The 16,956-nt window shown below is 32.3% G+C and overlaps 2 protein-coding genes across 3 annotated transcripts in view; both read right to left on the reverse strand.

Annotated features, from left to right (window-relative positions):
* LOC139491982 (steroid 17-alpha-hydroxylase/17,20 lyase-like) overlaps window positions 1–15,439 on the reverse strand; it is a 68,936-nt gene extending 53,497 nt beyond the window's left edge. The window contains exon 1 of the mRNA XM_071279985.1: window positions 15,349–15,439. The gene's annotated coding sequence lies outside the window, so the exon portion shown is untranslated. The remainder of the gene's footprint in view (window positions 1–15,348) is intronic.
* Window positions 1–16,956, reverse strand: part of LOC139491987 (steroid 17-alpha-hydroxylase/17,20 lyase-like) — a 29,440-nt gene that overhangs the window by 6,674 nt on the left and 5,810 nt on the right. For both annotated transcript variants that reach the window (XM_071279995.1, XM_071279996.1), the window contains 6 exons: window positions 10,943–11,091; window positions 9,293–9,370; window positions 5,961–6,059; window positions 5,356–5,449; window positions 4,115–4,270; window positions 1,522–1,733 (listed from right to left, as the gene is read on the reverse strand). In XM_071279995.1, coding sequence (XP_071136096.1) covers window positions 1,522–1,733; window positions 4,115–4,270; window positions 5,356–5,449; window positions 5,961–6,059; window positions 9,293–9,370; window positions 10,943–11,090 — 787 coding nt within the window. In that variant the 5' untranslated portion in view covers window position 11,091. The remainder of the gene's footprint in view (window positions 1–1,521; window positions 1,734–4,114; window positions 4,271–5,355; window positions 5,450–5,960; window positions 6,060–9,292; window positions 9,371–10,942; window positions 11,092–16,956) is intronic.

Raw genomic sequence — 16,956 nt, forward strand, 5'->3', positions numbered from 1 at the left:
CTTATGTAGATATTGAAAAGAAGTATAAATAAATATAATATTGATAGATTTAAATTTAATCAAATTATTAGAAATAATCTATAATCATTTTAATTTTGTGAGTGTATACAAATCTATAGAAACAAAAACATGCTTTTAGATGTATTTATTAATTGCAAAATTATCACCAGAAAGTTTTCTTAATGTTTCGGTACTTTTGAAAATATTTCATTTTCAGCACATTCAGTTACATTATAACGAAAGAAAAGTTTTATGAACAAAGTAAAGAGAAGAAATACAAAACGATTCTACAGGAAACATTTAGAAATCGTATACTTTCAACATTAAAATAGTGTTCATTCCAGATGTGTTGGTCTATACGATCTATTGATTTACATCAACAGAACAAAACATACACATAGAAGATTCTTCCTTATAGATAAGTTTACTAAAAAGAACTGAAAAAAGCGCTAGTGAAACAGGAACTGATCACTCTTTATTTTGTTCAACCCACCATTTTCTTCTTTAAAAATGTCCTGTACCAAGTCAGGAATATGGCCATTGTTATATTATAGTTCGTTTCTGTGTGTGTTACATTTTAAAGTTGTGTTTCCGTTGTGTCGTTTGTTTTCTCTTATAATTGAGTGTGAATTCACATTACTATAAGATGTGTCACCTCCTCTTATATTTAATGCGTTTTCCTCAGTTTTAGTTTGTTACCCCGATTTTGTTTTTTGTCCATCGATTTACGCGTTTTGAACAGCGGTATACTACTGTTGCCTCTATTTAAGTGCTCTGGGTAGACTACCCTTAATGGGTGTTTTCTTCTTTTAATTATTGTGGCGTTTTTTGAATTTCATAGATATTTATTCTGTTTGTCTTCTTTGTATTTTCTCCCCTTCTTATAATTGTTTCTACAGATAACTACTACATAAGTATTACATAATTGTATAATACAGTTGAAAATGGCAGACAAAAACAATATTGTAAGTATTACAAAATGCATTCATTTGAAGGAAAAAAATGGCCCATAAACAATACTGTAAATGTAAACTGCAGGTTACTGTTTAAAAAAGATCAAATTATATTGTTGACTGATGCATTAATTCTGCTTACATTCACTTATAGTTAGTCACTGTAGTTCAGAAAATCATTTTGGTCATACATAGAGCAGAGAAAATGAGATCTTTTGTAACGGAGAAAGTAAACTTCAATACATAGTTTTGATAAATAAAATAATAGATATTGTTTATGAGAAACTAAAAATATTGATATTAACATATTGTCAATACTGTCAATGCATTTCTTCCAGTTTTTCTTTGCTTAAGCTGTATATAATACAATTAGATTTTTTGGAAGGGTCTTTTATGTACATGTATTTGTTTTTCTAATTTATACTTTGTTTTTGTTGCATTTACTCTTTCTTCTGTATTTTTGTCATTATAATTCTGCTGTGGCTGAGAATTTGCTGTATCTCTTTATATAGATTGATATTTTATAATCAATATGTGTAAAGAAAACATATTAGACTTGCTGACATACCAGAGTTAAAGGTTTTGTCATGTTCCTGAAATTTCCTTTTGACTAGAGAAATTATTTCATCAAACATGTTGATAACTGTTCTGTACTTATTTGTTGTCCATATTTTATACATGATGGGGAACATGTCTTCAACAAATCCCTTTCCCACCATTTCTGTCGCATCCTTGTCCATTTTCATAAAGTTCACGAATTCAGGATCATCTAATTCAACACTAAAAGATATTAAAAAAATCCATTTGTACCCTGAACTGAAACATTTGCACTGCTTTTGGATCTATTTTCTAAAGCAAAATTGGAATAACATTATTCATGTAAAAGTCTTACATGTTCCTTAACTTAAATGCATAAGAGATATTCTAAAACTGCTGTGAAAAGACACTTGTAAAATAAAACCACAAAGTAAAGACCACATAAGTCATCAACGCTAAAAAATAATCATAAATGAAACAACAGACTGAATAACATTGCCTTGAGGATGTTCGCTACTCGATTTCAAAATAACAAGCTATTTAAAAGACTATTAAACATTGATACTATGTAAATAAAGGAACTCAAAAAGCAGAAAAATACGAAGACACCATGCGCTTGTTTTCGAGACATAAGTCATTGAAGATGTGGTGAGAATAGATTCTCTCTAGAATTTTCTTACATTAACATTGGCGGTTTTTTTTTCTTTCAAAAATTAGGAAAAAATAACAAGGATTTTATCAGATTTTCAAAGATAGCATTTAACACTATATGTTATCAAACTATGGAAAGAAAAGTAAAACTTAGCAGACAAAATTTGTAATGGCATTATGCATGTAAAAAGGATTCCAAATCTCTAGCTAGCATTTAAAAACAAATGTTAAATGACTGAAAAAAAGAATTTTGAGCTTTGAGCTATTGATCTCATGTATTATCCATGCTATAAAAAAAATATGTACAACGGATACGAAAATATGCTCACATGAATATATGGCTACACAAAATTAGGGTGCTCTAATTCGATACGAAGTTCCCTCAGACAAACGCGGCGATAATATCATAAATGGTCAGTATGTGTAAATCTATGTAAGTGTTCGTTTAACGTGAGCGATGGATGCGAATAAATATCTCAGTGTAACTTGATAAAAAGTAGGCGGATACCAAGGAAGCTCTGATTTGAAGTTCCCGAGAAAATGTGACAGCAATTCCTTATTTGGAAGAATGGACGGAAAGGGGTAAAACAGTATAACATTCCATTCAGAGCTAAGATATAACACTTGGGAGGCATATTTCTTCGCATCTAAATGATGAGATATACCTGTAATTGACATATGTTTAAACGTTTATCATAAAGTTAAAACTCTAAAAACAAATTGGATTATAAACGAAAAGAGATTACCTGAGGGCATTACTGAAAATCGGAGTACAAAGATTGGGTAAGTGTCTTTTTCTACTAAATTAGTCTTATCTTACTTATATCATTGTCACGAAACTTGATCTTTGTCATTCAATGGGAAATCCTCAAAACGACAACAAATAACTACTTTAAAATCACGATTCAGATTGAACAACATATTAAAGTACTTTGTCTGGTCTTGTAACTATTGTAATTAAGGGAATGTATCATACTTTTTTTCAATTATTGGAACTTGTTTGTGATTTCTTTTGCAATAAATAATTAATACCGCATCTGAAATTTTACAGATGTCAAATCTTATTTTTCTAGCATACATAAAGCCTATAATTGCAATGTTTTAACATCTGACAAAGAGGTTATATTAGACAACATAATGTTACATGTAGAAATCGAAAGACGACAACATTTTTTACTGATTTTTTTTTTAAATGATTTTCAAATCATATTTATGTGATCAATTTCAAAAAGTCGTTTCTTTTTTTTTGCGTGGAAATAACTGTTTTGTATTTCGAGCTTGTTTAAGTAATCTCAATTCCTGACAGTAAAACCATTTGTGTAATCAAAGCTGATACTTCAATGCTGTCTAAGTTAAGTTATGTCATTATTCCAAATTCTTTGGTTAGACATTTTTCGAATTTAACCACTCATACATTAAATCCATACACGCACTTAACCACTAGACAAACATAGCCGGTGAACACAGTTATTTCGTAGCGCATTTTTTTTCGACAATAAATTCAAATTTAAAGAATCGCACCTGCTCTTTCTCAAAACGATTTTTAGTAGTGTACTACTAGTGGGACACATTATATCAAAAAGAAACTCCTACCAACTCTAACTAACAATATTGACAATTCTGTGTTAAGGGGGTGTAAAATTCCGTTTGACAGCTTCAGACAAATTAAATTTGACCTTTTTTTAACTGGACCAAATCACTACTTAACAAAAGGATTCAGCACCCAAATTTGTTAACATGTAATTTCATCTCCCTACTTAATATTTCATGCATTAAATATAAAGAAATAAATTGGGAAAGTGTATCAAATAAAAAATGCAAGTTATACCTTGTTCACACTAGGGACTATATTCGTGGTCAACGAAAACCAAAGGATGATAACTGTGTCCTTGGATCACATGCCAGAAGCGCAGAGCTGAAGTGCTGAAGTGCTGAACTGTAACACAATTCAAACCTTATAATACATTGCTTACCTTTCTCCGAAACACACAGCATTAAGAATATTGAACACCATTAGATCTATGTAGTTTTCGGGATTAAATGCTCCTTTTTCTTTGGCCATTAAAGGTAAACATTTATTCATCGAATCATGAAGAACTTTCTCCAAATGATTTCCTGCCAAATATTGCCTACAAAAAAACGTGCCTTTGTTCTTAAAACAATTGTTTCACTCCCTTCATCTATTATCCTCAGCAATAGTAATTGTTTCATGTTATTCTTGTATTATAAAGCGAGTCAGACGCAACATATTTATAAAGTGGTTATGTTTAATATAAATTAGACCCTTTCTTGCCAAACAAATAGTTATTGAAGACATTTTTCACAATTAGACATATATCATTTTGTGAAACCAACTGTCATATATAACTATCATGACAATCTGCTTCTATTCAAAAGAAGGGAAAATCTGTCCCATTCAAATCCAATATTTTTAAATTAATATTTCAGATCACGAAAGACATTTTACATTAAATTCACAATACTACATCTTTCTTTTCATTTATCAATGAGAGTTAAACATCAAGAACATGTGTGAGACGGTTTTGATAAATTCACTTGTTTCTATCTAGAAAATATGTTTCTATTCAGAAGGGACACCAACTGTTTAGCTGAGGTTTGCGTTGCTTAGTATTTAGTAGTTTCCCTTTTTTCAATTATCTGGGTTGGTTTTTTTTAATCCTTTACTGGGGAGTGGTATGAGCTATTGCATTATCAGTTTATCTTTACTTTATGAGCTTATCAGTTTATCTTCACCTCATGAGCTTATCAGTTTATCTTCAACTAAACTATGAGCTTGAGCATATTGTCTGCAGCCTTTTTACAAGATAGTTCAATTAAAGTATAAATATGTCTTCCTTCTTCTTATTTATTAATAACATAATGGATTCGTAATCATGGTAATCTGTATTTCATTTCATTTTCATATTAGACATTGACTTAAAGATTCAGGCGCGGATCCAGAGGGGGGGGGGTTCCGGGGGTTGGAACCCCCCTTTTTTGGACGATCAATGCATTTGAATGGGGACATGTAATTGGAACCCCCCCCCCTTTGTCCTGGGTTACGACCCCCCCCCCCCTTTTAAAAGGGCTGGATCCGCCCCTGAGATTATGAAAGATTACTTATTCAATATACCATTTATTCGAGGTAAAAGTACAGTTCATTGACAGAGTAAAAAACACTAAATTAAATAGAAATAATAAATCAAACTTCTACCTTAAAGCCTTTCCAGCAATTTTTCTGTGCAATTTCCATGTTGGTGTATAATTGGCAAATGCAATATCTTTTCCTCCTTCGGTCAACACGTCAACTTTAATGAAAAATATTGGAACTGATATGAAAAATTTATATCACAAAACAAATTTCAAGATACACGAAATAACTGCATGTTAAAAGACGGTTCCGGCTAGTCGGGAATTTTTTTCTTTTATCAAAAATGAAATTGTTAAATGTTAATATTTTTTTACATAAAATGAGTAATTCACAATTCAATTACCGTTTCTTATCTTTCATAGGAATAGTCATTTCCGAATCACCGATACATGATGTTTCTAAATTTCGTTTTTGTTTGGTAAAGGGGAAAAAAATAAGATAAAACTGTTGTTAATCAAATATAGCATAGTGTTTTACAAAACTAACATTACAAACGGTAAATCGCCTTATTATAAATTTACATTATGAATATGTAAAAACATATATTTTCAAATTCAAATAGTTAACAGAGTATAAGAAACATTAAAGCATGATTTACAGAACTTCTAGCTGAAACAACTATTTTTTAATTGAAAATATGCATATAAAAGTATGTAGTCTTTTTTTACCTGAATGAATAGAGGGTCTATTGGCGAAATCAGCTTTGCTTTTGACTAATGCTTCTGTGACGCTGTTGATATCATTCAAAACAACCGTCTGATAAGGTCCTGTAAATCAAAATAAAGTTATGTACACATCATTAAAGTCACGTGGTTGTGACAGCTGGTACAAAGGAGATATCCCAAATTCTTGCAATCATCTAAAATAATCATTAAAACTTGGAATGCATCACCGGACTGGAAGTATTCAACTGTTTGTCTCACAATAATCTAATATAATCATTGAAACTTGGAATGCACCATCGGACTGGAGGTATCCAAATGTTTGTCTTACAATCATCTGAAATAATGATTGAACTTGGAAAGCACCACCGGACAGGAGGTATCGAAATGTATGTCTCACAATCATCTGAAATAATCATTGAAACTTAGAATGCACCACCGGACTGAAGGTATCCAAATGTTTGTCCGGTTTTCATGAAAGTCAAGATAAACAAAGAATAGAAATATCGACCGATTGCTATGATATATACATATTGCAGAAACATGTAGCACATGGTCACATTCAACAATACAATATAAAAACATACAGATCGGCACCAACTTATATTTCAAGTGTAACACTGCTATCGACATAATTTCAAACGAAACAAATTGGGTTTGTGGATTTCAAAAACCAACTTAAAATGCATTTTTTGAATAGCATTTGATAAAGTAAGTTATAGTCTTCTAGTTCGTATACTGGAATATGAAATCAGAAGGAACCTCACAAATTGGTTGTTTTCTTTTCTCATCTGAAATAAACAGGTGTAGGTGACTGGGAAAGCTCATTGCATTTTGATGTAGAGTTTGGTGTACCCCAAGGCTCATCTAAAATAATCTTGATGTAGAGTTTGGAGTACCCCAAGGCTCAGTTCACTTTTGTTCAGTTAGACATAACGACATGCTTGATCATAGAAAATCTCTTTTTCGACTTATTGCAGACAGCAAGATATTATACCTTACTTTATCAACAGACAAGATTCCAACGACCAAAACAAATACTAGTAAACCAATCCTGACAAACTTGGTCATGGGAACCAAACAAATGTCTTTCTTAGAACTGGGTTAATGCAATTTACCCACCATCAACTGTACATACAAAACCATTACAAATGAACTCATCATAGATACCAGGATTAAATTTTGTATTTTCGCCAGACACGCGTTTTGTCTACAAAAATCTCATCAATGATGCTCGAATCCAAAAAATTAAAAAAAAGGCCAAATAAAGTACGAAGTTGAAGAGCACTGGGGACCAAAATTTTTAAAGGTTTTGTCAAGTACAGCCAAGCTAATCTATTCCTGAGGTGGACAGGCCTCATAATACCAAGGACAGATGGTCCCATTCTTGAATCAGTCAACAACCTTTAATGCTAAACAGCAACTGAAGTCAAATTCATGTTAATGAGATATGGAATTAAGCCAATAGAACAATAGGATTCCTAAAACGGGATTTGAATATTGGATTATTTTCTCAAAGTCCTTACAACCTTCCTAGTAATAACTTTAGTATTGGGAAATGCGTTTAAATCACTACATAATTGGAAATATGGCGGTTATGTTCAACTGTTGACAGCATCTATCCCTCTGAACTTTAGAAAAGAGTATACCCTAGATACAATTAAGTCTGCCTCAAATATTAACCTACAGCATGTACACCTAGAAATTGACAATGACAGTCGGTTAAGAACCAAACTTTACGACAAACGGTATGATTAATTTTAGCTGTCCAATAATGCACTTCCATTTTTACGATCGTAACTACATTCAAGCAGAGACTGAATGTAGAGTATATATATCCTATTTGATGGATTATTCCAAGCTTACAATGCCTATTATAGTGCGGGTTTTTTTTCCATGATAGGTTTACTGCTTACAAGGGTGCTATTGGACTAAAACATGGAGCAACTATGAGTTGGTTCACTGCTATGTATTTCAACACGGATAAGTTCCAATATTCTTACAACAATCCCATCCCCTGTTCTTCGATTTTAATCTTACGGAATGAAACCCATGTCAGCATTTGTACTTACCATGAAGAGCACAACGGGTGCAACTATGATATGCTTACTCATTCAGAACCCTTGAGATCGATCACATGGTTGGAGGGGTTCCAGCTGCTCAGTCTTTAGTTTTATATTCAGTGTTGTCCTTGACCAGGTTTGACTTTATTTTTTTGTCCTTTTTTGTCTTATTCAGTTCAACGTTTGTATAAGGATTCGGACTTTCCAGCATTTTCGCCTTGAGCATCACTGAAGAGACAATAATTGTCGAAATACACATCTAGTGCAATGAAATGTGTACTGTTGTTGTTATTGTACACTGTTTTTTGTCGTCTTTATCATTTTCCGTGTCATTTATATCAGATTCTCTATGCGTTTGAATATCCCCTGCAGCATTTTCATTCTCCGTTTCTTTTGTTGTTGTTGTAAGTTGTAGAACTCTCTAGGCAAGTATGTGATCAGTACTTAACAACTAAAACTGACCGACTCAAGAACATTTGGAGATTAACCGCTCTTTAGGTAGCACTTTGTAAATACAGCTGTTCTCAAATCACGTCTCTTTTAAGATGATATATAATATTCAAAGATAATTTGATTTGTTGACATACTGATTCCCAGATATAATATATATATTTCATCTCATAGAGACATACCTTGGGACTGTTACCAGTATAAAAAACATATTATATTTACAGAAATGAAACCTGCATGTAACAAGAACATGAGCATTCTACAATCTAGTATATAGTGCATGATGCTCAGAAAAAATCAAAGGGAGATAAAAACCGATGCAAGAATATCATGCTCCTTGAAATACAAGATAGTCAAGTAACGAAAACGAAGAAGTTAGCCTCGAGCCATCAAAACAACTGAAGGGTAAAGTTTCAAATTCCAGTGATATTGAGTGATTTCACGAATCAGGAATTTGAAAGCCCTCCCTACAAGAGTGGTAGCAGCACTGTCACTCAGTCGAAACTTTTAAAACTTTGGTGTCAAAGCCGTTCTAAAGTTTAACAGTTAGGGTTTGGAAGCAGTGGTCCAATTTTATACTTAAGTCATTACTGTTTTTAGATTGAAGACATTTTCTGGTAGAAGATGCAAAAACAGGTTTGACAATTCAGGGGTGTATGATATAATGTTTAATAGGAAGAAACATATTTTTTAAACTAACAAATATCATAAAAAGACTCTACAAACACAGCTGTTATATGTTTTCTCGCCAATTACACTGTTTAAGTCCTTACATTGAACTCTTATTATTGTTATTAATAGTATCTCTAATTTCATTATACCTACCTAGACTAACAGTGAAGACTGGTCCATATTTCTGTGTAAATTTTCCAAATATTTCATGAAGGTACTTAGCTTGGATAACTGAAATTAATCAAATCATACAATTACTCTCTGCTATACATGATGAGGTTTACAGAATATAAAATAATGGGCAAATAGTGAAGAAAAAAGGACAAAACAACTTAAAAAGATAGAAAAATAGGCAAACAAAATAAAGAATAAAGAAGAGTGGAATGTTAGAATATAAAGAAAAGATATAATGAGAAGAAATATAAAGAATAAAGAAAAATGGTATAATATGAAAGAATAAAGAAAAATGGTCTAATATGAAAGAAAAAAGAATAATAGTATAATATGCAAGAATAAAAGAAAAATGGTCTACTAGTAATATGAAAGAATAAAGAAAAATGGTCTAATATGAAAGAATAAAAGAAAAATGGTCTAATATGAAAGAATAAAGAAAAACGGTCTAATATGAAAGAAAAAAGAAAAATGGTCTAATATGAAAGAATAAAGAAAAATGGTCTAATATGAAAGAATAAAGAAAAATGGTCTAATATGAAAGAATAAAGCAAAATGGTCTAATACGAAAGAAAAAAGGAAAATTGTCTAATATGCAAGAATAAAAGAAAAATTGTCTAATATGAAAGAATAAAGAAAAATGGTCTAATATAAAAGAAAAATGGTCTAATATGAAAGAATAAAGAAAGATGGTCTAATATGAAAATGGTCTAATATGAAAGAATAAAAGAAAAATGGTCTTTTATGAAAGAATAAAAGAAAAATGGTCTAATATGATAGAATAAAGAAAAATGGTCTAATATGAAAGAATAAAAGAAAAATGGTCTACTATGAAAGAATAAAAGAAAAATGGTCTAATATGAAAGAATAAAAGAAAAATGGTCTTTTATGAAAGAATAAAAGAAAAATGGTCTAATATGAAAGAATAAAGAAAAATGGTCTAATATGAAAGAATAAAGAAATGAAGGACCTCATTCTAGTCTCTCATAGATATACTTACGAGCAAAGAACTGGTTATAAATACTATTACGGATGCATATACTTAACAAAATGCAAACATATACATTGCATACATTAGTATAAAAAGTCAAGTAAGATAATAATGTTCAGTACAACTTGATAAATGTGATGAAAAAATAAACATGATGACATAATCAGTTTTTAATATTATTTATACAGCTAGGTTGATTTCAATAAATGATCTGTTATTTTGTATTTGAAAGAATTAACATTTGTAATATTTCTTAACGGTATTGGCAAATTATTCCACAAGAATGGTTCAGAATACATAAAAGATGTTTTGAACAATTCTGTTTTTGGTTTAGTGAGTATGAGGTTTCCTTGAACAGCATTTCTCAAGAGGTACGGATTTCTGTCTGAAACATAATGAAACTTGTTAGTAAGAAATGATGGGACATCATATTTAATGCACTTTAATGTCATCACAAGCTTGTGATATTTTATTCTCTGTTCAACTGTCATCCAGTTTAAGTGTTTGAATAAGGGCGCACAGGAGCGAAAGGGTCATCGGAATCCAGTAAAATGACATTACCTTTATAACTTTCAATCAGAATCCAGTAAAATGACATTACCTTCATAACTTCCAATCAGAATCCAGTAAAATGTAATTACCTTCATAGCTTCCAATCAGAGGCCAGCAAAATGGTCCTGGAGGCAGATTATATTTCCATCTTTGTCTGAGTTTGTATACAACAAGTACAACTAGTAATCCAATTAGAACTGTTTGGACATTTAACGCTGATAGAATCGAATACAACATTCTGAAAATATAAAAATACACAACCATTTTGGTACAACAGTCCCGTTTGTAACACAAAACACACTATTAAGACAACGTATTTTATCACTGTTATCATGGATATTCTTTATACGATTAATGCATACATAAGATTTATATGTATATACTTTTGTTCAACAAAATAGTACACCAGTAGTGGATCTAGAGCTTCACATGAAGAACTTGTTCGTGATTTCATGTATCGTTTTTTATATGCCTGTTTAATATGGTTTCAACATATTTTTAAACAATAAAAATTGAAACCACTATTAATATTTCTAGAGCTTCTATATGGATAGAGGTATAATCTGTTAAACTTTGAAAAGCCTGGTAAAACTGAGACATAAAAACACCAGTCCCTGATGTTGTCGTTCTACGTGTCAACCAACATAAAAAAAAAGATAGTTATGAATCATATCAAACAAACTTTGAAATGAAGTTTGAAGCTAACAAGGACGACACAACATATAAAGATATGCCACTAGAGATATAGATATAGCTTGCTGTTCGGTGTGAGCTAATGACGTTGAAGTCCATTGGCACTCGGACTACATCTTCTTATATCTATGACACAAAAGATATAAATATGGTCACACACAAGAGATATAGATATAGCTTTCTGTTCGGTGTGAGCTAATGACGTTGAAGCCCATTGGCATTCAGACTACATCTTCTTATACCTATGACACAAAAGATAAAGATATGGTGACACACAAGAGATATAGATATAGCTTGCTGTTCGGTGTGAGCTAATGACGTTGAAGCCCATTGGCATTTAGACTACATCTTCTTATACCTATGACACAAAAGATAAAGATATGGTGACACACAAGAGATATAGATATAGCTTGCTGTTCGGTGTGAGCTAATGACGTTGAAGCCCATTGGCATTCAGACTACATCTTCTTATACCTATGACACAAAAGATAAAGATATGGTGACACACAAGAGATATAGATATAGCTTGCTGTTCGGTGTGAGCTAATGACGTTGAAGCCCATTGGCATTCAGACTACATCTTCTTATACCTATGACACAAAAGATAAAGATATGGTGACACACAAGAGATATAGATATAGCTTGCTGTTCGGTGTGAGCTAATGATGTTGAAGCCCATTGGCATTCAGACTACATCTTCTTATACCTATGACACAAAAGATAAAGATATGGTGACACACAAGAGATATAGATATAGCTTGCTGTTCGGTGTGAGCTAATGACGTTGAAGCCCATTGGCATTCAGACTACATCTTCTTATACCTATGACACAAAAGATAAAGATATGGTGACACACAAGAGATATAGATATAGCTTGCTGTTCGGTGTGAGCTAATGACGTTGAAGCCCATTGGCATTCAGACTACATCTTCTTATACCTATGACACAAAAGATAAAGATATGGTGACACACAAGAGATATAGATATAGCTTGCTGTTCGGTGTGAGCTAATGACGTTGAAGCCCATTGGCATTCAGACTACATCTCCTTATACCTATGACACAAAAGATAAAGATATGGTGACACACAAGAGATATAGATATAGCTTGCTGTTCGGTGTGAGCTAATGACGTTGAAGCCCATTGGCATTCAGACTACATCTTCTTATACCTATGACACAAAAGATAAAGATATGGTGACACACAAGAGATATAGATATAGCTTGCTGTTCGGTGTGAGCTAATGACGTTGAAGCCCATTGGCATTCAGACTACATCTTCTTATACCTATGACACAAGAGATAAAGATATGGTGACACACAAGAGATATAGATATAGCTTGCTGTTCGGTGTGAGCTAATGACGTTGAAGCCCATTGGCATTCAGACTACATCTTCTTATACCTATGACACAAGAGATAAAGATATGGTGACACACAAGAGATATAGATATAGCTTGCTGTTCGGTGTGAGCTAATGACGTTGAAGCCCATTGGCATTCAGACTACATCTTCTTATACCTATGACACAAAAGATAAAGATATGGTGACACACAAGAGATATAGATATAGCTTGCTGTTCGGTGTGAGCTAATGACGTTGAAGCCCATTGGCATTCAGACTACATCTTCTTATACCTATGACACAAAAGATAAAGATATGGTGACACACAAGAGATATAGATATAGCTTGCTGTTCGGTGTGAGCTAATGACGTTGAAGCCCATTGGCATTCAGACTACATCTTCTTATACCTATGACACAAGAGATAAAGACATATCCAACTAAGTAAGACATCAGGTGACTTAGATTACGTAACAATCCGACATCTTTAGTAAATTTGTCTTATAGAAATTTAATAGGCTTTTCAATACGCTTGATTTTCCGTAAATATATCGATTTCCTTTGTCTTTGAACATACATCTTTCGTAAAATGTTGAAGTGGACAGTTAAACTTAGATGAAATTGCAGATCAATTGTTAATATTTTTCTTTTTCTCCTCATCTCTCAGCCTTTTCTAACAGTATAATTCAAATGCAAATTACGTCCCTAATCGATTACAAATCACGAATCTGTCGGAATTTTTAAAATTGATGTTATGTCGTGTTCACACTTCAGAGAAATTTGCGTTTCTCATTATCTATCCTGTTCAAGGGGCACTCACTAGGAGATATAGAAAAACATAAAATTTGATATTGTTTTTGTTTTTGTTTTTGTTTTTGTTAAATCTTAAATGAAAGAGAACAGTAAAGTAAAAATTGGCTTTTAGCTACTAGTTTGGTTCAGTTTTATCAAAATAAGCAAAGAAACATTAAGTGAATATTTCGACCTCATTAAATCCGATTTCATGTGAACCTCAGTTGAACCTCTCAGCTAAAGATATGTTTGTTACGCATGAACTAGGCGTGATCAGCTAGTAAAAGGAAAAAAATGTTAACAATAAAAGTGTAAAAAGGGTATGTTCAGTAGTTGTCGTTTGTTGATGTTGTTCATAAGTGTTTCTCGTTTCTCGTTTTTTATATAAATTAGACCGTTGGTTTTCCCGTTTGAATGGATTTACACTAGAAATATTTTTGTTGGCCCTTTATATCTTGCTGTTCAGTGTGAGCCAACGCTACGTGTTGAAGACCGTACTTTGACCTATAATGGTTTACTTTTATAAATTGTGACTTGGATGGAGAGTTGTCTCATTGGCACTCATACCTCATCTTCTTATATCTATAAACCATTTGATTGACTGATTCAATCTACAAAAACTTACAATATTCTTAGAGGTTAACACGATTATTAATATATTGTTTTATCCTATTATAATATAAAATCATACAGACATAAAAAAAAAAAAAAAAAAAAAAAAAAGCCCAATTGCACGTGTTCGCTATCTATTTATATCTATGTGTAAGTTTACGTCGGCATTCTTTGGAAAATTAATAATTAGATGGCGTCTGGACTAAAAAAAAACACGAAATACCGAGACATAATTTCGAGTTTAGGCATCGTTAATTGTTTATCTGAGACTTTTTTATTTGGATATATATACGTTTTAGAATGTTACAAGTCGAATAAAAAAATGTGAGTCAAATTGATGAACATGAATTTGACAGCACATTGCATGTTTCGTTCATGGTTATTTTGAAAGTGTTCTTTTTTCGATGCAAAAATGTTTATTTTGTTACAGTCCACACATGTAAGACAATAAATATAGAATGACACAGACGAATATCTACCTGTGTATGTATGTTTCTACGATAGGTTTAACAACACGTTCGTCAGCCAAGTAACAGACAGATAGATAAGACTAAAACACAATTATTCAGGAAGAAACAGAATACGGATGTTAAACAAAATTACCATACTTGCCGTTAATAATCAACCCGTGTAGAAATTATTTCAAGTGTATTCAATATATAACTTTAATTATAACATATTTTGCCCCCAAGAAACATCATCATAACACTTGATAAATTGATAAAATCAGAACAATGATACTGAAAAAATCAAGTTTTTCCCAGAAAAAACAGAGGGACCCCCCCCCCCCCAAAAAAAACCAAACCCTGCCCTCCCCTTAATTAGCCTCTGCTATCGATGCCCCCGGCCTCCTCATCTGCAGTATTTTGTAGACATCTGTTTCTAGTTAAACAGTGTTAAAGGCTGTCATTTAAATATGTTATACATGCATTGAATTCACAAATAAATATGACAACAATAATGGATAGTCAGATTTAAGATTTTAAAGTGCAATTTGTGTGTCAGGCCACGGGGGTTCAGCTTAGATTTTACATAATAAGTAATAAGAACTAACTTACCCAAAACTTTTAATTGAAACAAATATTTGTAATTTTTTAGTAAGTGTCCACTGTTTGGCAAATGAAACTAACTTCTGTAGGTATTTGTCGATTTGTTATCAAATTGTAAACAAAGTCATTAAATAGATCGATATAGTAAGTCACAAAAACATACGAAACTAACAACGTTGTGTGTATCCGGAATTAGATCAAACACGCATTTTATAATATAGAGAAATACATATTATATGTCTCTGGTTAAATGAAATAATAAAAAAAAAAGAACAAGGGAGAAAATTTCATAGAAATCAGAATATCGACTGACAGTGGAGTAAAAAATCTGCAATCGAAAATCTGTGAAAAGATAATAACAAATTAAAAGAAGTGATCGTAATCAAGGCCGAATCCATGGTCCGAGGAAAGTGCATTGCTTTATTTCAATACAGGCTCTATTTAAAGAGCATGTGTTATATTAGTCCAAATAATTATGACGTCTGGCAAGGCTATTTTAATTTTTTTTCTGGGACGCCTTCCTACGAGTCCAAATAATTATGACGTCTAGCAAGGCTATTTTTTTTTCTGGGACGCCTTCCTACGATATTTTTTTTTCTGGGACACCTTCCTACGACGTAGCCTTGCCAGACGTCATAATTATTTGGACTAGTGTTATATAATTCTTCAACAGTGGGCCCTCTCCAACAATGAGTACTACAGACAATAAATACTGTCTCATTTTTGTTGATCCAGTATTGCTGAAACACGAAAAGGGTAAAAATATTATAGTCATTTAAGGTCAATCTTTCATATAAGGAGTCTACCAACGATTTTGGTTCAGCTCGATTTTTTTTAGATCATTTCTCGAAAATCGTCTTTGATTAAAGTGACTATCTTTTTTTTCACAATTTTCAAGATTATAGGCAAACAAACCTAACAAAATAAGAAAATTGTGTTTAATAAATCGTTCTTGGATGATTTCAGTTTTATATGTAGATCATGTCTCAAGTTTGCCTATTATTTGTGTTTATTTATTTTCCTTTATATCTTACAGAATGCCAACATTATTAGGATCACAATATACTCTGAGAATGTACTAAAGCAGTGGCGGATCCAGGGGGAGGGGGTTCCGGGTGTTGGAAACCCACCTTTTTTTTTTGGACGATCAATGCATTTGAATGGGGACATATAGTTGGATCCCCCCTTTTTTTATCCTGGGTTGGGACACCCCCCCCCCCCCTTCAAAATGGCTGGATCCGCCCCTGTAAACTGTCGACATACACAGGCATTCTGCGACCTGAACTGAATAAATATTCACGATTGACAAACGTCTACATCTATATTTATTCAATATTCAAAAAACCATGAAATTTGAAACACTATTTGATGATTGATGAACAGTACAATGTATATATCAATACTAAGGATTCTTTTCACTAAAATGAATGCGATAAAAACATCGTAAGTTATACTGAAATGTTCCTGACTTATGACTATTTTTTCCATATTTTGGGGAATTTTTCAATGGTGAACTTAGTCTAGAAGTAAAAGAGAGACGAAAAATACCAAAGTGACAGTCAAACTCATTAATCAAAAATAAACTGACAACGCCATGGCTAAAAATGAAAAAGACAA

This window comes from Mytilus edulis, chromosome 10 (genome assembly GCF_963676685.1).
Source record: "Mytilus edulis chromosome 10, xbMytEdul2.2, whole genome shotgun sequence".
Taxonomy (NCBI): Eukaryota; Metazoa; Mollusca; class Bivalvia; order Mytilida; family Mytilidae; genus Mytilus; species Mytilus edulis.